The 24,884-nt window shown below is 40.7% G+C and overlaps 1 protein-coding gene across 4 annotated transcripts in view; it reads left to right on the top strand.

Moving 5' to 3' along the window:
- hecw2b (HECT, C2 and WW domain containing E3 ubiquitin protein ligase 2b) overlaps positions 1-24,884 on the top strand; it is a 119,151-nt gene that overhangs the window by 53,548 nt on the left and 40,719 nt on the right. For 2 of the 4 annotated variants that reach the window (XM_061904718.1, XM_061904717.1), the window contains exons 6-13: positions 2,162-2,237; positions 3,534-3,703; positions 3,783-3,925; positions 5,080-5,180; positions 8,759-9,513; positions 9,588-9,711; positions 12,028-12,183; positions 18,448-18,549. In XM_061904718.1, the coding sequence (XP_061760702.1) occupies positions 2,162-2,237; positions 3,534-3,703; positions 3,783-3,925; positions 5,080-5,180; positions 8,759-9,513; positions 9,588-9,711; positions 12,028-12,183; positions 18,448-18,549 (1,627 nt within the window). The remainder of the gene's footprint in view (positions 1-2,161; positions 2,238-3,533; positions 3,704-3,782; positions 3,926-5,079; positions 5,181-8,758; positions 9,514-9,587; positions 9,712-12,027; positions 12,184-18,447; positions 18,550-24,884) is intronic. The other 2 variants (XM_061904719.1, XM_061904720.1) reach the window with 2 other exon arrangements.

Here is a 24,884-nt window from a genome sequence, read left to right as displayed (position 1 = left end):
GCTGTCAACACTGAATATTGCATTGTTGCATTTCTTTTCACAGTTTATGAACTTACATTCATATTTTTGTTGAAGCATTATTCAATAAATATATTTATAAAGGATTTTTGAATTGTTGCTATTTTTAGAATATTTTAAAAAAAATCTCACGTACACCTCGGCATACCTTCAAGTACCCCCAGGGGTACACGTGCCCCCATTTGAGAACCACTGCATTAGTGGTTAATCTCTCACTTGCCGAAAAGCCCAGAATGCTGCCTGCATTCCTTCTCGTTTCATGTCTTCCCGCCTGCTCTGATGTCTTTAAAATAAATATTTTTGTGTTTACTTTTCCATGACATTTTACACAAGGGTGTTGTGTCAATATGGGCCACTACAAAATTGGATTAGCTGCTAAACTCTAGTGGAAAAAGACTTTGTCATTATGACTTGGTTTGAGGAAAAACAAGATAAATTTGGATAAATTATTATTGTAATCTAATCTTGGCATGTGCACAATAACATCAACGAGACAAATACTGGTAAAAGAAGCATTTTTTATGCAACATATTACCGAAGATGTACTTAATCTATATATACTATTAATTTTACTATCCAACTAAACATCCATCCATCCATCCATTTTTCCACCACTTATTCCCTTTGGGGTGGCGGGGGGCGCTGGCGCCTATCTCAACTACAATCGGGCGTAAGGCGGGGTACACCCTGGACAAGTTGCTACCTCATCGCAGGGCCAACACAGATAGACAGACAACATTCACACTCACATTCACACACTAGGGCCAATTTAGTGTTGCCAATCAACCTATCCCCAGGTGCATGTCTTTGGAAGTGGGAGGAAGCCGGAGTACCCGGAGGGAACCCACGCATTCACGGGGAGAACATGCAAACTCCACACAGAAAGATCCCGAGCCTGGGATTAAACCCCAGACTACTGAGGACCTTCGTATTGTGAGGCAGACGCACTAACCCCTCTTCCACCGTGAAGCCCTAACTAAACATTATTACAATTATTGTATATGGTATGTATTTACATTATACATTAAGTTAAACATTTTCAAAATGTTTTTATTTAAATCTGAGACTTCGTTCTTGCGGGCACCCTGTAGCCTGGTTTTGTATCAAAGCCTCGTCTTCTGGGATCTGATGTGACACAGTCCCTTGGATTACCGTAATGACACCCTAGTAAAACACAGAACTTGGAGTTTGACAAACCTTTAGACTTATTTCAATAAAACGGTTCAAGACTAATCAAAATAACATCGCCAATGGTGTTGCCAGCAACAGCTTAAAAAGCAAAACTGGCCCATCTTTGCTCATACCTGAATTAGAGACTTGACAAGTGTTGACAAGTCTTATATGATGTAAAGTCGACAATAAAACATATTTTGAAGTCTTAAGACCTACCTAAAAGTCAGTAAGCAGTAGTGACTTTTTTTTTCAGTTGTATGATCCTCTGCTTGGTGTTTTGATGCAGAAATGCGATAACAGTCCCATCCCGTTTATCCATCCATCCATTTTCTACCGCTTATTCCCTTTTGGGGTCGCAGGGGGCGCTGGCGCCTATCTCAGCTACAATCGGGCGGAAGGCGGTTTACACCCTAGACAAGTCGCTAACTTATCGCAGGGCCAACACAGATAGACAGACAACATTCACACTCACATTCACACACTAGGGCCAATTTAGAGTTGCCAATCAACTTTCCCCTCCCGTTTATTGCTGTTTCATTACGTGGAGTGACTAAACACTACAACCTGTATCGGTTGGGGACATCTCTACGCTGCTGATCCGCTTGAGATGGTTTCCTGTGGACGGGACTCTCACTGCTGTCTTGGAGCCACTATGGATTGAACTTTCACAGTATCATGTTAGACCCGCTCGACATCCATTGCTTTCGGTCCCCTAGAGGGGGGGGGTTGCCCACATCTGAGGTCCTCTCCAAGGTTTCTCATAGTCAGCATTGTCACTGGCGTCCCACTGGATGTGAATTCTCCCTGCCCACTGGGTGTGAGTTTTCCTTGCCCTTTTGTGGGTTCTTCCGAGGATGTTGTAGTCGTAATGATTTGTGCAGTCCTTTGAGACATTTGTGATTTGGGGCTATATAAATAAACATTGATTGATTGATTGATTGATACTTTCCTCTTCTTTTTCCCTATCTAGGTGGGAAGTGACGGTCATGCTGAGGGCCAGTCGGGGTCAGAGCTCAGTCGCAAATTGGTCAGCTTCACCTTATCAGGTGAGAGAAACTATATGCAGTATGCTGAGTACCATATCTAGTATGCAACGTATTGTTGGGGAAATACTCTGAAGTGTTTCATCCTGAGCTGATTATCCCCAGAGCGAGGGCAATAGGATATTTACCTGAACAATGTTACCTCGGCTTACAGGTACCACAGGGTGGTAAGTGTGCAGCATTTTTAGTACTTTTGCTGCACTGTACAGTGTAAACACACCTAAGCATTTGAGTGTTTAGTATGAAAGAGCGCAAACTTAGGCTCTCACTGTTACAATAAATTTACCATTAAAATGATGGCCTGTAATATATTTTTCAGGGATTACGGTTAAATAATAGTTATAATGAATTAGGGTTGTACGGTATATCGGTATTAGTATAGTACCGCTATACTACTGAATCATATTTGGTACTATACCGCCTCTAAAAACCACCGGTCCCCCGCCCACCCATAGTCGTCACATCGTGTCATTGCTGGTTTAAGAGCAGAGGAGCGTGTTCTGTAGCACACATTTTTATCAGAAGTGTAGATAGAACATGTTAAAACAGAAAGTAAGCAGATATTAACAGTAAATGAACAAGTATAATAATAATTAATTTTCTAGCACTTGCCCTTATTAATGTTGACAAAAATAAGAGAATGGAAAATGACACTATGTTACTGTATATGTCAGCAGACTAAATTAGGAGCTTTTGTTTGCTTACTCACTACTAAAACACAAGTTGTCTTATATGTTCACTATTTTATTTAAGGACAAACTTGCAATAAGAAACATCTGTTTAATATAGTGTGAGATTATTTGTCAAAATAAAGCCAATAATGCCATTTTTTGTGGTCCCTTTTATTTTGGAAAAAGTATCAAAGTACCAGAAAGTATCAGAATACATTTTGGTATTGTTACCGGTACCAAAATATTGGTATCGGCACAACACTATAATGGATTAGATTCATGTACACTCAAAGTCCATAAAATATCGATCGCAGGAAATGACCAGGAGGGACCAGTCATGACAATAACTTTGTAAATACGCGATAACTCGTTGATAAACAACAGGATTGACTGGGGTGGGGAAAAAAAATGTTGGTACGCTGGCGCAACCGCGTTAAATAGAACATTGTTTTGTATTGGACTGAGGTAAATCGAACTTTGAATTTACTGCTTTTTTAGATACTCAAATCGCCATCGTACACTCACTCCATAGGGTTCGGGGTGAAAAAATGGGTAGGGGATCAAATACTTATTTCCGTCACTGTGCCCCGTAATTGACTGTTGCAAAATGGTGCAACTTCCAATGCAGACATCCGAGCAGTGGGCCTGAAAAAAGGCATGTTTTTCAACCCTGACCCTTACCTGAAGATGTCCGTTCTGCCTGGGAAAAGGGGTGGCCTCCCCAAGTTTACACACCATGGCCAGGAGAGGAGATCCTCCATCATTGCCAACACCACCAACCCTGTGTGGCATGGAGAGGTTGGCAACATGACACAGACTCCACCTTTCTTTTAAATGACTTAAATCATGAACAGGTTTCCTTGCTATTGTCCTGTAGAAATACACCTTCGTGGCACTGATGAGCGACGTAATGGAGATTGAGGTGAAAGATAAGTTTGCCAAGAGCCGACCAATTATCAAGCGCTTTCTGGGCCAGCTGATTGTGCCTGTGCAGAGACTTCTGGAAGGTCCCACAGCCGAGTGAGTCCATACACAGTGTGTATAGTGTGTGTGTGTGTGTGTTAGTGCTGGGCGGTTATATGATTGTGATCGTCGATCGTCAGTAATTTGACTTTGATCACGGTCATATGGTGGAATGGTCTGTTAGAAGTTACTGCAGTAGTAAACAGTAAGGAAGCAACAATGCTTGATATAATCCTGCACGGAACAATCTTTATCTTTATCTTTATTGACCGTGGTCCTGTGTGTGTCTGTGAATGTGTGTTTTTGTGTACGTTTGCATGTGTTTGTGTAAAAGCGTGTCCGTGTGTGTACTTGGATCCAAGACTTGGATCCGCTTTGGACTGGACTCTCGCGACTGTGTTGGATCCATTATGGATTGAACTTTCACAGTATCATGTTAGACCCGCTCGACATCCATTGCTTTCGTCCTCTCCAAGGTTCTCATAGTCCTCATTGTCACCGACGTCCCACTGGGTGTGAGTTACAAGTGGAATTATTCATTAGGGACGGCGTGGCGCGGTGAGAGAGTGGCCGTGCGCAACCCGAGGGTCCCTGGTTCAATCCCCACCTAGTACCAACCTCATCACGTCCGTTGTGTCCTGAGCAAGACACTTCACCATTGCTCCTGATGGGTGCTGGTTAGTGCCTAACATGGCAGCTCCCTCCATCAGTGTGTGAGTGTGTGTGAATGGGTAAATGTGGAAGTAGTGTCAACGCGCTTTGAGTACCTTGAAGGTAGAAAAGCGCTATACAAGTACAACCCATTTATCATTTATTTATTTTATTACTTATCATGTTAAGCAATGTCAGCTCAGATTTATCCGAGAGCCGGATGCATCCATCAAAAGAGCCACATCTGGCTCGCGAGCCATAGGTTCCCTACCCCTGGTCCAGTCCATAGTGGATCCAACTCAACAGTGAGATGGAAATGTTTTTTACAAGATACTGCAGTAGGGATGCGGTACTCTGTATAATCCTGCACAGGACAATTCGCTTTAATAAAAATAAAAAAAATAAGTGTGATATAAATCGAGATCGGATGATATGAAAAAAATTATTGTGATCATTATTTTTGCCATAAATCGCTCAGCTCTACTGTGTATTTTCTGGTGTCTTTTTCTGACATTCTGCTCTGTGTTTGTGTGTGTGTGTGCGCGTGTATATGGATGCAGCCAACACCCAGTCAGCTACAGTCTGTGTCGCCTCCTTCCTACAGATAACGTTAGCGGGCAGCTGCAGTTTCGGGTGGACGTCACCTCCATTGGACATGAAGGTGTGTGCTGACTCAGCATTGTTGCTGACTCGTATCATGACTAAAAGGTTGAGAGGCTTTGTAAAATGAAAATAAAAAACAGAGTGAAAGCCATAATTCTTTTTGTAATACAAAGCAACATGTTATTTAATTTTGGAGCTCATTTTGAATTTGATGTAAAAAAACAACAACTTAGTAGGACTAAGAGTTAGAGTAAATAGCCTTGCTCCTGTTTTACTGTCTTTATCAGTGACAGTAATTCAGTACATTTTGAAATAGTAGCTTTGGCGTAGTTACTGTCGCACAGTTCTACCGCGAAAAATGTGAATCGCGTCGATATGTCTTCTCTTCGTTTTCTTCCCGGTGTAGAAGACATTATGTATTGATGTCTTGTATTGAGTCTTGCTTTTCCGGGTGACAATTCAAAACACCGTTTATTACAAAAATGCTAGGTCTAATTTGATCACATGGGGCTTCACGGTGGCAGAGGGGTTAGTGCGTCTGCCTCACAATACGAAGTTCCTGCAGTCCTGGGTTCAAATCCAGGCTCGGGATCTTTCTGTGTGGAGTTTGCATGTTCTCCCCGTGAATGCGTGGGTTCCCTCCGGGTACTCCGGCTTCCTCCCACTTCCAAAGACATGCACCTGGGGATAGGTTGATTGGCAACACTAAATTGGCCCTAGTGTGTGAATGTGAGTGTGAATGTTGTCTGTCTATCTGTGTTGGCCCTGCGATGAGGTGGCGACTTGTCCAGGGTGTACCCCGCCTTCCGCCCGATTGTAGCTGAGATAGGCGCCAGCGCCCCCCGCGACCCCAAAAGGGAATAAGCGGTAGAAAATGGATGGATGGATGGAATTTGATCACCTTAGTGTTTTTCAACCCGCCCCTCTTCCACATGCAACTGTGGATATTTTGTCCCACCCGCTTAAAGACAAAATTACATTTCCGTTTAGTTTTGATTCATTTAATAAATTATCAAAAAGTGTTGTCGTTGTTAAGTTAAAGTTAAAGTAACAATGATTGTCTCACACACACACTAGGTGTGGGGAAATTTGTCCTCTGCATTTGACCCATCCCCTTGATCACCCCCTGGGAAGTGAGGGGAGCAGTGGGCAGCAGTGGTGCATCGCCCGGGAATCATTTATGGTGATTTAACCCCCAATTCCAACCCTTGATGCTGAGTGCCAAGCAGGGAGGCAATGGGTCCCATTTTTTTTTTTTATAGTCTTTGGTATGACTCGTTTGGTATGACTATGTTTGAACTCACAACCTACCGATCTCAGGGCGAACACTCTTAACCACTAGGCCACTGAGTAGGTGTATTTTGTCCCACCCGCTTAAAGACAAAATTAAATTTCAGTTTAGTTTTGATTCATTTAATAAATTATCAAAAAATGTTGTTGTTGTTAAGTTAAAGTACCAATGATTGTCACACACACACTAGGTGTGGTGAAATTTGTCCTCTTTATTTGACCCATCCCCTTGATCACCCCCTGGGAAGTGAGGGGAGCAGTGGGCAGCGGTGGTGCCGCGCCTGGGAATCATTTATGGTGATTTAACCCCCAATTCCAACCCTTGATGCTGAGTGCCAGGCAGGGAGGCAATGGGTCCCATTTTTATAGTCTTTGGTTTGACTCGTTTGGTAATGTTTGAACTCACAACCTACCGATCTCAGGGCGACCACTTTTTTGTTTTTTTTAAGGAAAAAAACTTTTCTTTATTACAGTGTTCTGTGAGATTACAATTTTCTTGAATAAAAATCTCAAATTTTGCATATTTATTGGTCTTACACAATGCAGAAAGCAGATAACACATTTTTCTGCTTAGTGCGTAGGCAAACTTGTCAATTTTTGTGCAGTGCACTGACTGAATTCATAGAAACCAGACGATGCACTGCCTGGAATTGGTTTTAGAATTTGGTGCTTAAGACAGCCTTTCCTGTCTGTGCACACGTTCGACTTCATCCAACAAGTGGAGTGTATAGCTCTTAAAAACTGTCAAAATTTCAGCATAAAGACAATATGACAATAATACTATTCAAGCACTTACTACTGTTGAACAAATAGGTGTAGAAGATTTTGTCCAAGTTCAGCAAGTGTAAATCAATAACACCTATAAAAGTTAAAATTTTATTTAAAAAAATAAATACGAATTTAGAAGAACATTCAAAAAGTTTTTCTCCCTCGTTTAGCAGGGGCTTCTAGTGCATGGTCCTTGAACTGTTCAGCAGCTTTACCCTTTGACACCTTGGTCTCTTTTACTTAAGCTTATGCTCCTTGGTGGTCTTGGGCTCCTTGGTGGTTTGGGGCTCCTTGGTGGTCTTGGGTTCAGGGCAGACACTCTAACCCAGGGGCGCTCACACTTTTTCTGCAGGCGAGCTACTTTTCAATTGACCAAGTCGAGGAGATCTACCTCATTCCTATTTATAATTTATATTTATTTATTCATGAAAGAGACATTTTTGTTAACAAGTTAATGGTGTTTAATGATAATACAAGCATGTTTAACACACATAGATTCCTTTCTTTCATGAAGACAAGAATATAAGTTGGTGTATTTGATTCTGATGACTTGCATTGATTGGAATTAGACAGTGGTGCTGATAACGTCCGCATTTTCAAATGGAGGAAAAAAAAAAGTCCTCCTTTCTGTCCAATACCACATGAAAGTGGTTGGATTTGGCATCTCATTTGTCCAACTTGCATACTCGTTTTTAAACACTTTGTTATGAGAGTAGCATATGTGTGTGGCCCTTTAATGTCTGGCAGCAGGTGAGTGACGTCAGTGACTGTGCGGGTGGGCAAGCAAGTGAGAAAGCGGTCGCTGAGGGCGGGGGAGAAATACATTGGCATCAAACTCCGTAGCTTGCTAGCTTGTGCACGCTAGCTTTCTGAGACTCTTATTTTGTTAGCACAGGCAGGATGAAACAGGTCTTTTATGGTGAAGACAGGAACTGTGCAGTCGGTCTTTAGAGTTTTGACAGTAGGTACGGAGTCTCTAGAAATAAAATGTGTTTCTCTGCGTCCGCCCTGTTAGTGATTTTTTTCTTAAATATGAGCTCGCAGCAGCCAGCGTCATCTCACAAGATCCTCGGGTGCCGAGAATGTCAAACAACTGACGAAAGTGAAGTCTTGGTATGATTGATGATTGCTCATTTTTATGTCTATTTTCTAATGCCTGGCTTGAGATCGACTGACACACCCTCCGAGATCGACCAGTCGATCGCGATCGACGTAATGCCCACCCCTGTTCTAACCACTAGGCCAATGAGTAGGTGTATTTTGTCCCACCCACTTAAACACAAATCTAAATTTCTGTCTAGTTTTGATTCATTTAATAAATTATCAAAAAATGTTGTCGTCGTGTTAAGTCAACATGCTTTTGTTTTCATATGTTATCGTCCTAATTTTATCCAAAGAACGTCGGTCGTTGACGATAATGAATACGAACATTTTTAGTCAACAAACTTAACACTGAGGCCAAGAAAATCCTTGCACATTTAGTTTTTTTCTTGTGAAATCCTGCTAAAAAAGTAAACTATAATCACAGAATCTCCATAAATGGAGGTAACTAAACTAACAAAACTGTGTTCTTCAAAGCCTCTCCAGAGTTAACAGGAACCATCTTGGGCAATGCTGTAAATGGTGACCCCGGTAGTCCCTCTGACGACGAAGACCTTCTGCACTCCTCATCCAACCGCGCCGCCCATGGAGCCTCGCCCACTGGCTCAGAGGAAGGCTCCCTGTTGGTCAACGGAACTTGTTACTACGGCAACAGCAGCGCTTGGCAGGAAGGCACAGTCCTGGCAGCCCAAACTAGCCACACCCATCGGCAGGTGTCCCTCAACGACTACTTGGATGCTGTTGAGGCCTCTGGGGGCCCCTTGGAGCGACCTCAGACAGGGCCCAGACTCCGCTCCAGCTTTCCTACAGACACGCGGTTGAACGCTATGCTTCACATCGACTCTGATGAGGACGAGGAGAGCACGGGACAGCGAGGTGACCTATCCCAGGAGACAAAGTCACAGCGGACTACAGATGTTGCCTCTTCTGTAGCATCATGCGAGCTTCTACAAGGGAGCGAGGTCTCCGAATCTAGACCCGTGTCGTCAGCAGAAGCAGGTTATTCGGTCACTGAGTTAGTCAGTGCCGAAGGAGAACAAACTGAAGAGGAGCCACGGACCGGCAGCAATGCAGATGCAGCTGTTGGTGAAGAACCTGGAGCCAATGGTTCTCCTCAGACAGAGCAGCTGGAGTCTTCGGGCGGTTTTGCATACAGCGAGCACAGTCCAAGGATGAGCCAAGACGTGGCTTGCAATTTGCCGTTCAGCAGTGGCCCGCTTTCGCCCATTCAGGTAAGATGCTGTAGCTGCCAACCTGAATGGCGAATATGTTTGATACCATCAACCGATTATGCTCACTGTCACAGGAAGTGGAGACAAGGACAGAAGTGGCTCCTCGGGCAGAGGAGGAAGCCGCAGAATTATCAAGCAGCAACAGCCTGGCCAATTCTGCTCTGACCGTTGCGAGTGACAATGGGACATCTGCTGCCAGTTGGTGTTCACTCTTATTACTTCATTTATACTCAGATAGTTAGCTGCTTAACCCATTGTCCTTCAGACAGCCGGCTGTCTTCTGTATTCCTGACGATACCAGGATTTTACATTGCCCACAAACGTAGCTCTACTAGATGTGAATGGTAAAAATATTGCAAGTAATTGAGGTGCCGATAAAAATGTCTATTTTTGACACTGTAATTAAGGCTGGCTTATGCTGATGCATTGAGGTGCCACCAGCTTGCTCCTCCCCATCTAAATTCTCCAGTTAGCATATTGTTGACGTTTGCCTCTGATTTTATATCAGCGTTTGCGATAAAAGTAACTGTCGTAATTATGGAATTAGATCTACCTACAAATAATCCTTCCCGTCTTTAATTGCTATTGTTCAGTTCATTTCGAACATGCATGCAATACGATTACAATGTAATGCGTCAGGGTGTACCCCGCCTTCCGCCCATGTGCAGCTGAGATAGGATCCAGCACCCCCTGCGACCCCAAAAGGGACAAGCCGTAGAAAATGGATGGATGGATGCATCACATATTTCCAGTTATTTCATTACAGCATGTCCGAAAAGGAGTAGGAAGGTGCAGAGCTTATTTAATCCTACTCCCTTTCATTTCATAGTAGTTTTATCCCATATCGTTGTTCTCTGTAACAGAACTGTGAATACATAAATTAATATACCAATGCCATAAGTAAACAAATGTTTAATACATAAATAATCATTCTCTTTTTTTTCTAAAGGTTCAAGAAATGTATGATAATTTATTTTCTTTTTACGTTGTGAAAACTTATAGATGTTTTAAATTATATTTTCGTCTGATGTTATAGTTCTCCTCTTTCAATTGAAGTCTGTAGCTGCGCGCCTTCATCCAAGGAGGGAGCAGGCCTCAAAAGGGCGTCGACTTAAGTATTTCCTTTGCACCTTTGAGGCCGGAATAAATTCTAGCGCCCCAGGAAGGTGAAACATTATATTGCCCTTACAGTTTGAATGCAGTTTACACAGTACATAATAAGAAAGAAACAAGCGGTGGGAAATGGATAGATGAAAGGATAATAAAATGATAAAATAGACTTCCAGAGAACTATCAAATCTATTCTGTATGCTTCAACTTGAGACAACCGGAAACACCTAGAGATGAGGATATAATTTAATAATGGCACTCTGAATTAACTATCAAAAATCAGAATGGATATTACTGTCTTTTGAGTACCACCACAGCGCAAGGGGACTGTGCGTATATTGGCAGTGTTTGAACATCGGACGGATTTAAGGATTTAATACAAAATTTAAACATGAAGCCTCACAGTATTCCACCAAGCAGATAACCGTGACAAATAAGTTCCTGTTACGTTAGTAGTGTAATGCAAATGCAAATGTATATTGCCAGTCCACACCAAAACATATATCCATAAAAACACATCACCACTAAGTACGTTCATCATTTTTTGTCAGATACGTATATTTTTTACATATATGATCATAAATTTGATTAGCATGGATGCATTAGCCACATCACACTACCTTAACCCACTATGAACTTTTTAATTGTGAACAAATTGAAAATTGTTTACCTTTTCTGCTGTGGAACAATATACATCTCAACATCTGTGGTTAAAAAAGTACCAGATCCTTTTATGTAAGGAGCTCAGATTAGTTACATCCAATCTCAATGATGATTGACTTAGTGAATAAAATTTGAAAACACAGATATGCTGGTTAATAGGTGAACTTTTTTTTTATGAAATCAAGTAATTTCTGGAAAAAATGGAACAAAGTAAGACATGGACTGTGTCAATGTTGCACCTTTGAAGTTTATTTGTTTTTATTTCCAAAATAATGATGACAAACGTGTGTTAAAACTTTTGAAGTTTATTTATCTTTTTATTTAAAAAAGAAAATTGTGACAAATGTGTGTTACAGACAAGATAGAGAGTCAGGAAGCCTATGAGGTTTGTTGGATTTTAGTGAAGAAAAACCTGTGTAATATACTCCATTTTTGTAGTATCATTGTCAAATTTGAAATGGAATTATGTACAGATTCAGGCTATTTTTAGTTTATGTTTTCCAGTTTTGACCTCCATTGTAATTATTTTGAAGGCACACATTTCTTCTGCAAACCTAAAAAAAACGTTTTTTTAGTGTAGTCAAACTCCTACTTGTCAGTGACAGTACTACTTAGAACACAGTCTGACTGTTGGAAAAAAACATTCAACATGTTTGCTTTCAAAAGCCTTAACTCCAAATGTTCTCTTGACAGCTTTTTGTTTACTTTTAGCCAAATAATAGCCAAACACCTCTTTGTCAGCTGCAGGGGCTGTCGGTGAGGATATGCAAGGTGAGCCGGGACAGGAGGAGGAGGAGGAAGGTGGTGAGGTGTGGAAGAGACGCTCCCTGCGGGCCGCTGAAGGTGCCTGCAGGGCCCAAGAGGGTCTGAGCGGGACAATGCCAGAGACACAGACTGGTGAGCTGCTTAATGCTTCTAAACTTGGCTCATTATTTGTTATGGGTCACTAAACCTTGACATTATTATTATTTAACCCATAAAAAGTCAAGGTTACAGCGTGTCAGCAACACTTTAAATGTGTTCTTACAGTTTTGTGCCCTTAATTAAATAATTCAGTGATGTAGAACATAGGAGTGGATGTCATGTGACAGGCTATTCCAGGATATGATTTACCAAGAATGGCATAGTGTATTTGAACTGAACTCTTGGGATCAGGACCACCACAATCTGCAAATAGCAGAGATACAGTGGGGCAAAAAACTATTTAGTCAGCCACCGATTGTGCAAGTTCTCCCACTTAAAATGATGACAGAGGTCTGTAAATTTCATCATAGGTACACTTCAACTGTGAGAGACAGAATGTGAAATAAAATCCAGGAATTCACATTGTAGGAATTTTAAAAAATGTATTTGTAAATTATGGTGGAAAATAAGGTTTTGGTCAACCATTCAAAGAGGTTTTGGCTCAAAATCTCACGATACATGGCCCCATTCATTCTTTCCTTAACACGGATCAATCGTCCTGTCCCCTTAGCAGAAAAACAGCCCCAAAGCATGTTTCCACCTCCATGCTTCACAGTAGGTATGGTGTTCTTGGGATGCAACTCAGTATTCTTCTTCCTCCAAACACGACAATTTGAGTTTATACCAAAAAGTTCTAATTTGGTTTCATCTGACCACATGACATTCTCCCAATCCTCTGCTGTATCATCCATGTGCTCCCTGGCAAACTTCAGACGGGCCTGGACATGCACTGGGACACGTCTGGCACTGCAGGATTTGATTCCCTGTCGGCGTAGTGTGTTACTGATGGTAACCTTTGTTACTTTGGTCCCAGCTCTCTGCAAGTCATTCACCAGGTCCCCCCGTGTGGTTCTGGGATTTTTGCTCACCGTTTTCATGATCATTTTGACCTCACAGGATGAGATCTTGCATGGAGTCCCAGATCGAGGGAGATTATCAGTGGTCTTGTATGTCTTCCATTTTCTGATAATTGCTCCCACAGTTGATTTTTTCACACCAAGTATGGTGCAGGTCTACTATTCTTTTCCTGGTGTCCTTCGACAGCTCTTTGGTCTTGGCCATAGTGGATTTTGGAGTCTGACTGTTTGGGGCTGTGGACAGGTGTCTTTTATACAGATAACGAGTTCAAACAAGTGCCATTAATACAGGTAACGAGTGGAGGACAGAAGAGCTTTTAAAAGAAGAAGTTACAGGTTTGTGAGAGCCAGAGATCTGCCTTGTTTGAAGTGACCAAATACCTTTATTCCACCATAATTTACGAATAAATTATTTAAAATTCCTACAATGTGAATTCCAGGATTTTTTTTTTCACATTCTGTCTCTCACAGTTGAAGTGTACCTATGATGAAAATTACAGACCTCTGTCATCATTTTAAGTGGGAGAACTTGCACAATCGGTGGCTGACTAAATACTTTTTTGCCCCACTGTATGATCGTAATGCTAATAACTGAACACCCTCAACAAGTAAATAAAAACAAAACCAGGGACAACTGCTCCATTGTGCAGGGATCAAGGCAGGCTTTGAACCTCATACTACCACTGACAGTTGAAGGCCTTTTCCAAGTCCACAACACGTGTGGACCGTTTGAAAGGAACCCCTATGTACTCTCAAACAACCTTGCATGGTTGAAGAGCTCCACAACCAGAATATAGACCATCTTGTTCCTTCTCTACCCAAAAATGGCCCAAATCTCCTTCCTGCACTCCGGATTTGATTTCCCAGGCAGGCTGAGAGGCGTGATCCCCCATAGTTGAACCTCCCCCACTATCCCTGTTGGCTAATCCACTGTTACTTACTGCCTGCTCTACACAAGTGACGTGTCAGCCATGGCAGTCCTGCAACATCCAAAGCCTTCAAAGCAGATCTTGTCTACCCCCAGCGCCACGCCACAAAAACGTTTTCTGACCACCGCAAATTCCTCTGCAACAGTGTTTTAGTCTTTCAGTGCCTGTCAAGTTCTTTAGGACTTTCGCTTGCCTGCACTGCCTGAGGAGATGGTGCAGGGCATTTTATCAACTCAACTAGTAGGTTTCATTCAGTTTGTTTCATACCTGAACTATTGACAGGAGCTTTTCAGGTTAAGTTGATGACTCAAAATCAAAGAGGAATATCATCACAATACTACTAACACTGAGTATTGTTCAATGCTTAGCAATATATTACAAGAATATACGTATATATTTAAAATCAATTAGATCTAACTGTATCTTAGAACCAACACTACTGTTATACCACAACTCCCTTTTCTTCATCTCATGCATGTCACATTTGCCTCAGGTATATACAATCAGTTACATCATCATCATCATCATCATATTGCTATCAGAGTCTTGAAAGACATGTAGCAGAGCATCATGTTTGTCGTAAGAGTCACTGTGGGCTTTGACGACCTTTAGTGCAGTCATGTTGACATTTACATTAAAATGTGTCAAATTTGATGAAACAGTACCTGCTGATTCGGGGGTACTGCTTCAGCTTGACAGCCCTGTTTATTAGGTTATAAGGTTGCCGCCACGACCGGCACCACCACCACCACCAGCTTGCAACCACAGCTCTAATCGGCAGCCTCGAAAATGGAGGCACAGACTGCCACCCATCTGGACTTCATATCCCACCGCCTCCCTCGTGATGCTCCTGCAGGTTTGAGTTCAAGACTAGACGAACAGAAAGCGTACTCAGCACACCCTCAATATGCGCTTAGGTGTGGCAGGTCTAAATTAGAGAAAAACCTGAAAATATGTAAATTTGTTTAAAAAAAAAAAAGTACTTAGTATAATAGCTTCACGCTGGAAAAGCAGTAAATAAGGCCAAACATGTATATAGTGGCACCCGTGTATGTCAATTCGTTTTTTGTCAACAGCAGTGGCTCTCAAATGGGGGTACTTGAAAGTATGTCAAGGGGTACGTGAGATTTTTCAGACATTTTCTAAAAATAGCAACAATTCCAAAATCCTTTATAAATATATTTTTTGAATAATAGTTCAACAAAATATGAATGTAAGTTCACAAACGAAAAAAAATGCAACAATGCAATATTCAGTGTTGACAGTTAGATTTTTTGTGGACATTTTCCATAAATATTGATGTTAAAAATTTCGTTTTTTGTGAAGAAATGTTTAGAATTAATTTCATGATTCCAGATGTATCTCTATTACAATCCCCAAAGAGGGCACTTTAAGTTGATGATTACTTCTATGTGTAGAAATCTTTTTTTATAATTGAATCACTTGTTTATTTTTCAACAGGTTTTTAGTTCCTTTTATATCTTTTTTCCATATAGTTCAAGAAAGACCACCACTAAGACCACTAATTTTTATTTTTTTTTATTTTGTTTTAATCTTCTATTCCCCCTCCTTGTTTACCTGTATCTCATCTTTTTTGTAAGGGGCGCTGGAAGCCGGCAGACCCGTCAGCGATCCTGTTCTGTCTCCCTGTAATGTTTGTCTAAACTTGAATGGGATTGTGCTGAAAATTTTAATTTTCCTGAAGGAACTCTCCTGACGGAATAAATAAAGTACTATCTAATCTAATCTAATCTAATCTACAAATTAGCAATATTTTGCATTGTTATACAATTTAATAAATCAGAAACTGATGACATATTGCTGCATTTTACTTTGTATCTCTTTTTTTCAACCAACAATGCTTTTCTCTGATTAGAGCGTACGTGAATTAAAAAATGTTCACAGGGGGTTCATAACTGAAAAAAGCTTCAGAACCACTGGCCTAGTCAACCATCTTATTAAGTCCACCGTCTTCTTTTTACTAAAAAATAAAAATTTAAGTTGACTTTCATGGTCGACCGCTTTTGTCGACATAACATTTTAGAGCCAAAGGACTCATTGCTATGAAACATGTTTTTGTGTACTTGTTTGTCAACATGTCGTAATTCTGTCTACACAACATTGAATCATGCTCACGGTGATTTCCTGTTCAGTGCCAGGTAATTTTGAAAATTAAAACCTGGTAACCTTTTCTGATTGTTAGCAACCAGGAAAAAAAACTTGCGCATGTACAAAATCATGGTGAACGTGGTCTAAGCTATTTTCGGTTACATCACCAAGCGCTAGTCTGCCAATCCCTGGGATGTTGACTTAAACAGGTTCTACTGTATGACATTCATCCAAGATAAGTGCATGTAAACAAGGCCTGGGCAAATTTTTTGACTCGGGGGGGGCAAATTTACAGAAAAAAATGTGTCTTGGGGCCGGTATATCTATTTTTAGGAACACTAAAACAAAACCTCACAATATTGTCTGATTGAATTCTGAATTTTTATTTTTTTACTGAATAAGACACCCTGAACATTCATGTAAATAAAGAATGTCAGATTAACAATATTAATTATGAACGATAAAACACTGAATATTGGCAATATATTAACGTCACACCCCCTTTCGATCGACATATTTTACAATCAATGTTTAGTGTAATATGAACAAGAAAGGTAAAAAAAAAAACCCCACCTACATCTGATAAATCACTAAGCTTTAGAACTTTCTTGTAAAAATCTCCTTCCGCCTCTGTACCTGACACCTGCATTTTAGGCTGGCTGCTCTGTAAACACTCTGTGGAAACGCTCCCCCCCTGCTTGGTGCCTCGTCTGACCTGATGTGACGTAGATTACCATAGTAACTCATATCATTTAAAACCACAGATTCCAATACTTTTTATAGTTCAAGACTTACGGTAATTTGAAAACATCACTGCGCATCATAAGGGCAGTTCGAGTTTCCATCTTAAAGATCTAAAAAACAATTTTGAGAATGTCCGGCGGGCCAGATGTAAAAGTTTAATGCCAGGTGGCCGCATGTGGCCCGTGCCTTAATTTTTGCCCAGGTCTGATGTACAGTCATGATCCCAACTGCTGTAAAAAACTAAACACATATTTGTAAATCCAACATGTCATATACAAACCCCGTTTCCATATAAGTTGGGAAATTGTGTTAGATGTAAATATAAACGGAATACAATGATTTGCAAGTCCTTTTCAACCCATATTCAATTGAATGCACTACAAAGACAAGATATGTGATGTTCAAACTCATAAACTTAGAGTTTAATGGCGACCAACTGTAGTTACTGACAGTAGTTTTATGAAGTGTTCCTGAGCCCATGGGGTGATATCCTTTACACACTGTCGGTTTTTGATGCAGTACCGCCTGAGGGATCAAAGGTCCGTAATATCATCGCTTACGTGCAGTGATTTCTCCAGATTCTCTGAAACTTTTGATGATTTTACGGACCGTAGATGGTAAAATCCCTAAATTCCATGCAATAGCTCGTTTATTAATATTCTGAAACTGTTCGCCAATTTGCTTACAAAGTGGTGACCCTCGCCCCATCCTTGTTTGTGAATGACTTAGCATTTCATGGAAGCTGCTTTTATACCCAATCATGGCACCTACCTGTTCCCAATTAGCCTGCACACCTGTGGGATGTTCCATATAAGTGTTTGATGAGCATTCCTCAACTTAGTATTTAGTGACAGTGGTTTTCTGAAGTGTTCCTGAGCCCATGTGGTGATATCCTTTAGAGATTGATGTCGGTTTTTGATACAGTGCCGTCTGAGGGATCGAAGGTCACGGTCATTCAATGTTGGTTTCCGGCCATGCTGCTTACGTGGCGTGATTTCTCCAGATTGTCTGTGTCTTTGGATGATATTATGGACCGTAGATGTTGAAATCCCTAAATTTCTTGCAGTTGCACTTTGAGAAACGTTGTTCTTAAACTGTTTGACTATTTGCTCACGCAGTTGTGGACAAAGGGGTGTACCTCGCTTCATCCTTTCTTGTGAAAGACTGAGCATTTTTTGGGAAGCTGTTTTTATACCCAATCATGGCACCCACCTGTTCCCAATTAGCCTGCACACCTGTGCGACGTTCCAAATAAGTGTTTTATGTGCATTCCTCGACTTTATCAGTATTTATTGCCACCTTTCCCAACTTCTTTGTCACGTGTTGCTGGCATCAAATTCTAACGTTAATGATTATTTGCAAAAAAAAAGGTTTATCAGTTTGAACATCAAATATGTTGTCTTTGTAGCATATTCAACTGAATATGGGTTGAAAATTATTTGCAAATCATTCTATTCCGTTTATATTTACATCCAACAAAATTCCTCAACTCATATGGAATCAGGGTTTGTTGGTGAACAACATAAACACTGCTCTTATCAAACTGTTTGTACACACAGGAGCCACAGCTCAGGTCAACGGCCACATGTCTGTTCACTCACTGCCGTCTGTACGCCATGATATCAGCCGTTACCAGAGAGTGGATGAGCCCCTCCCGCCAAGTGAGTCGTCCTGAGTGTCATTTGTTTACCAGTCATTACACACATGGTTATGGTTTTCATTTACATAACGCAACATGCAAGATTGCTCAAGTTTGGAAACATTCCCTGAATTTAACAGGCAATGTATAACAAGCGGTACAAAATGGATTGATGGATGGATGTGTTATCCCTAAGGAACACTTTAAGTGTGTTAAAATGTGTACTGGGTCCTTGCTGGGTTGCACGGGACGTTGCGCCTGGCTGATGTCGGCTCAGACTCAAGCGCTTGAGGAACAAATAAGTCTATTAGTAGCAGGAAGTCAATTGAAATCAGAGTTGAAATAATACATATATGCACTGTTTTCGCCTGTGAAAATGGTTCCAATAGGAATTTTGGTGAAAGCTATTTCAGAGTTCCTAGGGTAGTACAACATTATAGGGAAAAAAAAAAGAGAAAGGAATTTGCAGTGATCACTTTCAAGGTTCAAGGTTCAAAGTTCAACTTTATTGTCCCCGCGGGGAAATTTGTCTTGGGCATAGTGCATCATTGCTTTCTTAACATACACAAAAAGAACAGAACAAAAAAACAAGCACAGACACAACCAGACAACTAACATTTAAACATCAGAACATGGAGCTCGATAGACATGGGTGGCACTTTGATGTAGGCATAAAATCTACAGTATGGAGATAAAGATGTGGCTTCACGGTGGCAGAGGGGTTAGTGCGTCTGCCTCACAATACGAAGGTCCTGCAGTCCTGGGTTCAAATCCAGGCTCGGGATCTTTCTGTGTGGAGTTTGCATGTTCTCCCCGTGAATGCGTGGGTTCCCTCCGGGTACTCCGGCTTCCTCCCACTTCCAAAGACATGCACCTGGGGATAGGTTGATTGGCAAAACTAAATTGGCCCTAGTGTGTGAATGTGAGTGTGAATGTTGTCTGTCTGTGTCGGCCCTGCGATGAGGAGGCGACTTGTCCAGGGTGTACCCCGCCTTCTACCCGATTGTAGCTGAGATAGGCGCCAGCGCCCCCCGCGACCCCGAAAGGGAATAAGCGGTAGGAAATGGATGGATGGATGGAGATAAAGATAAAGTACCAGTGTGCATTGGACTAGAGCTCATGGATAAAGTGCTGTGTGCTAAAGTGTTTAGGTCTAAAGTGCTATGTGCTAAAAAAAAAAAAGTGCTAACCTATGTATTAACATTCTATTGCACATTGTTGGTCAGCTTAATGGAGGCTGGGACAAATGATTATTGAAGGCGGTTAGATTTGCATAGTGGGACCCGGAGTCTTCTCCCTGATGGCAGGGTTCCATATTCAGGGAAGAGTGGGTGTTGTGAATTGGAAATAATTTTCTTAGCTTTTTTTCCTAACTGCCTGCTCATAGATGCTCTGTATAGGCTCATATTCTTTCCTCCCTACGATTTTCATTGCCGTTTCATGCATGCCGGCCAGTTTGCTTTTTAGCTTAACGGTTAGGTTGCCAAACCATGAGGTGAACCCGTATCTAATGATGCTCTCTACAATGGCATGGTAGAAAAGCATCATGATTACGCCGTACAATCTTAATCTTCGCAAAAAATATAGCCTCTGTTGCAGTCTATTTGTCACTGTTTGTATGAACTCAGAGGCAGTGTTTTTTTTCCGTAGCGACCCTTCCCTCGGCACCTTCCATCCATAATCATAGACGAACATAAACACTAATTTAAATGGCACAAATCCATCGGATACATACCAATTAATAAAATGATAATAATTAAAAAAAAGAGTATTTGACGCATGATTAAGCATAGATAGATAGTGCAGGTGTAAAGTGCAATCTAAAAAAACCTGCCTTTACTGGCCGTCTTTGATATAAAATCATCAATTAAGTCATTGATTTTCCTGAGACTTAGTATACCTCAAGTACGTTTTAATGAACTTCAGCTTGGAAAGACTACGACGAACTCCCAGTTCATCCTCAAGCACAGTAAAAACAGCTGGAGGGCTAATACGTCAAGAAGCATGCACATATTTGTCTTAGTTTTTTAAACAACCTTTTCACATAACCCAATAAATAACATGAAGCTATGTGGGTCTATATTAATTGAGTTAAGCAGTTTGAATATTCATCATCCAGGGTCAGTTTATCCCTCGCTCCCTCCAATTTGCGTAAAACCCGCTCAGTCACACAACCTCTGCAGTTGCAAATAGATCCTTCGCCGGCCCACCCTCTCCCTCCCCTTTGAGTCCTTAAGGTTGAGTGACACACGCAACATTTCAGCAGCAAGTTGAAACCCCAGCGCCCACTCGACTAACTTGACGTGGAAATAAGTGGCAATGTTTTTTTCTCTTTTATTTTTTTGGGCACTTGGGGGGCCTCTAACCGATAGCAAAATCTACTTATGTACGAACTTAATTAACTCTTCCACTATGTTTGGGACATATTAGTATTTTTTTCCCGCTTATTTTTGGCCACCATTTAGGTTCTGATAGGTATTATTTTTAGTTATTGTAGTTTTTTTGCATGTTAAATTTGAAAATAAAATTTTAAACGTTGATTTAGGGTAATCAGATGCAGGGAGTACATCTCATGCTCAGGACAAAAATGTCCTTGTTGAGCCCCATTATAACCACAATTTTATATTGAAGACGCAACCGTATTACACAATTCTAATCATGCATTTTCTAATTTCATTTAGGGCCTTTATTTAGGAGAAAATTAGTTTGTGAATGTGCGTGTGTGAGTGCGTGCGTGTTTCCATCTTATTCTAATCAATATTATGACATTACATTTTAAAGTTTTTGTTGTGTAATGACAATACATATAAAATTGTGTAAAGTATGGGAGTGAAAGGTGAAAGAAAAAAATTAAATAAAAAATGTTTTGATGAAATTGGTATTTAAAGGGTTAAAACAATAACAATCAATAAACATTTGGTATTTGGTCCCAAGTTAATATGCAATTTAAGCGAAACAAGTAAAAAACATTATTAGTATGTTAGGGTTTTATACCCACTTAAATATGTTATTAGATTTTTGTCCTTACTGTCGCATTTGGCATTTAAATCAAACGATACCCATAGGGTTAAAATAAACCGTGAAATCTCTTCATACTTTATTTACTTCTCTTATTTTCTATATACTTACATATGAGCAGTTTTCTTTAGGAAACCTCCACATTGAATGGATGTGTTTGTTGTTTGTGTAGCATTTATCTTGCAATATTTAGCATCAAGAAAACATCACTAAATGATATTTACAAACTTTGTAATAATCTCTTGTAGGCTGTATATTCAATAGCAAAGACTTGTGTGTCTGTGTTTGTGTGCGTGCGTGCCTACGTGTGTGTGTATGTGTGTACACACACATATAACCATTTTGTGTTGAGCTGTTTAAAAAAGCACAATCAACTAACATTTGAATAGTGGCGGGCATTGCATTTCCCATCTAGGCCTTCAATGTTGTCAGACCTCAAGGATTACCTCTCAATACCCTCATTTATGTCATCACATGACCATTGCTGGAGAAATACTATAAGGAAACACATTTAGGCACTACTGGGCATTCTACAGAACGGGTTATTTTCTGGGTATTTGAAAATATAAAAAAACCTGAATCAGCAATTAAAACATAACTTATGTGGTACTCTCAAAATTAAAATTACAAAAAACTTTTTAAACGTGAAAAAAGAAAGAAAATATCTGAACTCACATTTCATCCACCGCTGCGCTCGCTTCCGAGGTTGACCGACATGGTCTCACAAGATGTAGTTTCCCTTTAAATATCCTTCTTGAAAATGGCCTTGCAAATATATGTGTTGTCTTGTCTAATCATAAAAGATGCAGATGAGGCGTGTTGGCTGAGATCTTAAAGGGGAACATTATCACCAGACCTATGTAAGCGTCAATATATACCTTGATGTTGCAGAAAAAAAACCATATATTTTTTTAACCAATTTCCGAACTCTAAATGGGTGAATTTTGGCGAATTAAACGCCTTTCTATTATTCGCACTCGGAGCGATGACGTCAGAACGTGACGTCACATAGGTAATAAAGCCGCCATTTTCTCAAACACATTACAAACACCGGGTCTCAGCTCTGTTATTTTCAGTTTTTTCGACTGTTTTCCATACCTTGGAGACATCATGCCTCGTCGGTGTGTTGTCGGAGGTTGTAACAACACTAACAGGGAGGGATTCAAGTTGCACCACTGGCCCAAAGATGCGAAAGTGGCAAGAAATTGGACGAAATTTGTTCAAAATACGAGGGTGTGGGGAAAGCCGATGAAATGGTCAGTCGTTTGTTCCGCACACTTTACCGACAAAAGCAATGCTACTCCAGAGATGGCAAGATTGTGTGGATATCCTGCGACACTCAAAGCAGATGCATTTCCAACAATAAAGTCAAAGAACTCTGCCGCCAGAACCCCATTGAATGTGCCGGAGTGTCTGCACATTTTACCGGCGATGCTAGGGCAGACATGGCACAGAGATGTATGGATAACCTGCAGATGCATTACCAACGATAAAGTCAACAAAATCACAAAGATGAGTTTTGTTAATGTTATTGACTTATGTGCTAATCAGACATATTTGGTCGCGGCGTGACTGCCAGCTAATCAATGCTAACATGCTATTTAGGCTAGCTGTATGTACATTTGTAGCTACATTTGCATTCAGCGTTTCCCTCCACCCACATTTAATGCCAAACAAACACTTACCAATCGACGGATTTAAGTTGATCCAGTGTCACAAGATGCGAAAGTCTGCACATTTTACCGGCAATGCTAAGGCAGACATGGCCGAATAGCGTCAATAGCTCTTCGCTCAATAGCTTCAGTCTCTCCTTCAATTTCGTTTTCGCTATCTGCCTCCATACTCCAACCATCCGTTTCAATACATGCATAATCTGTTGAATTTCTTAAGCCGCTGAAATCCGAGTCTGAATCCGAGCTAATGTCGCTATATCTTGCTGTGCTATCCGTTTGTTTGTATTGGCATCACTGGATGACGTCACAGGAAAATGGACGGTGGCTTCACAGATAGCGAAAATCAGCCGCTTTAAAGCCTTTTTTCGGGATATTCCAGGATGGGTAAAATTTTGAAAAAAACTTCGAAAAATAAAATAAGCCACTGGGAACTGATTTTTATTGGTTTTTTACCCTTCTGAAATTGTGATAATGTTCCCCTTTAAAGTTTACTCCGCAGCGTGCTCATCAAAAACATCCCTCTGCTTGCATGTCTATATCAAACAACCTAAACAGGGCTACTGTGCGGGCTCTTCAGTACTGTGGGTAATGGAGTTCTTATGTTACCTGGCTCATAACATCACTATATATCTGCCTTAGGCCATCTAGAAGGCCTGACTTACAACGTGTGATCTGATTTGCTATCGCAACTGTCCGTCAAATGTTTGTTGTCCGTTCACTTACAGTGTAGACGCCAGCATTGCTAAATTTGAAGGCTTCTGGCAGATTTGGTACAGCATGGCAACATAAGCTAGCTGAATTCTGATTGGATAAAAACTTTATAAAATAAAAACAACATGATGAGAGTATGAATACTCTTAGATATTGAGGGAAAGTAAATCAAAAATTACTTTTATCTTTATTCATGATCATGATTTCTGTTTATGTTAGGCCAGCAGAGAAGGCTTTGCTGGTCCTGACGGCCCACCACTGCATTTGAATAGATCAAACAAATCATCTAATCCGTTCGTGATAGTAATAAAAACTTAAGAATGGTCCGTCTTTGGTACTGTACATTTATTAAAGATAAAAGTATCTCTGTGGTTGAACGACATTAATTACGAGTTAACTAAGGCCACAATGTAAGTAATCGCGATTAAACATTTGAATCATTTGACAGTCGTAGTCATAAGCACAGTGCTTGGCAAGAACAACAAAACGACGATCATTCACCAGTCACGGCACTTGTTAATGTCCATCAAGTAATACTTACTAATGCATTAATGAGTCCCACATTGTCTTTTATGACGTATCGCTTAATTTATGTACAATCCAAATGTAAAGAAATTATTATTATTATATTGTGCCTCCATTAAAAAATTGCCTCCATGAAGTATGATCGACCTTGCAGAGTTGAAAAAATCCACTTCGATGATGTTGAATCTTTTAAATCTTGAGAAAAAACTATTTCTTAGTGACTGTCTCAGGATATAGCTTCCCCCAAAAACTTTTTTTGGCATTGAAGCTCAGTTTATATCCATTTAACAATTGTAACGCTTTAATAGGGACGGCGTGGCGCAGTGGGAGAGTGGCCGTGCGCAACCCGAGGGTCCCTGGTTCAAATCCCACCTAGTACCAACCTCGTCATGTCCGTTGTGTCCTGAGCAAGACACTTCACCCTTGCTCC

The sequence above is a fragment of the Nerophis ophidion genome, linkage group LG06, assembly GCF_033978795.1.
Source record: "Nerophis ophidion isolate RoL-2023_Sa linkage group LG06, RoL_Noph_v1.0, whole genome shotgun sequence".
Classification (NCBI taxonomy): Eukaryota; Metazoa; Chordata; class Actinopteri; order Syngnathiformes; family Syngnathidae; genus Nerophis; species Nerophis ophidion.
This window is presented reverse-complemented; position numbering and strand designations above follow the sequence as displayed.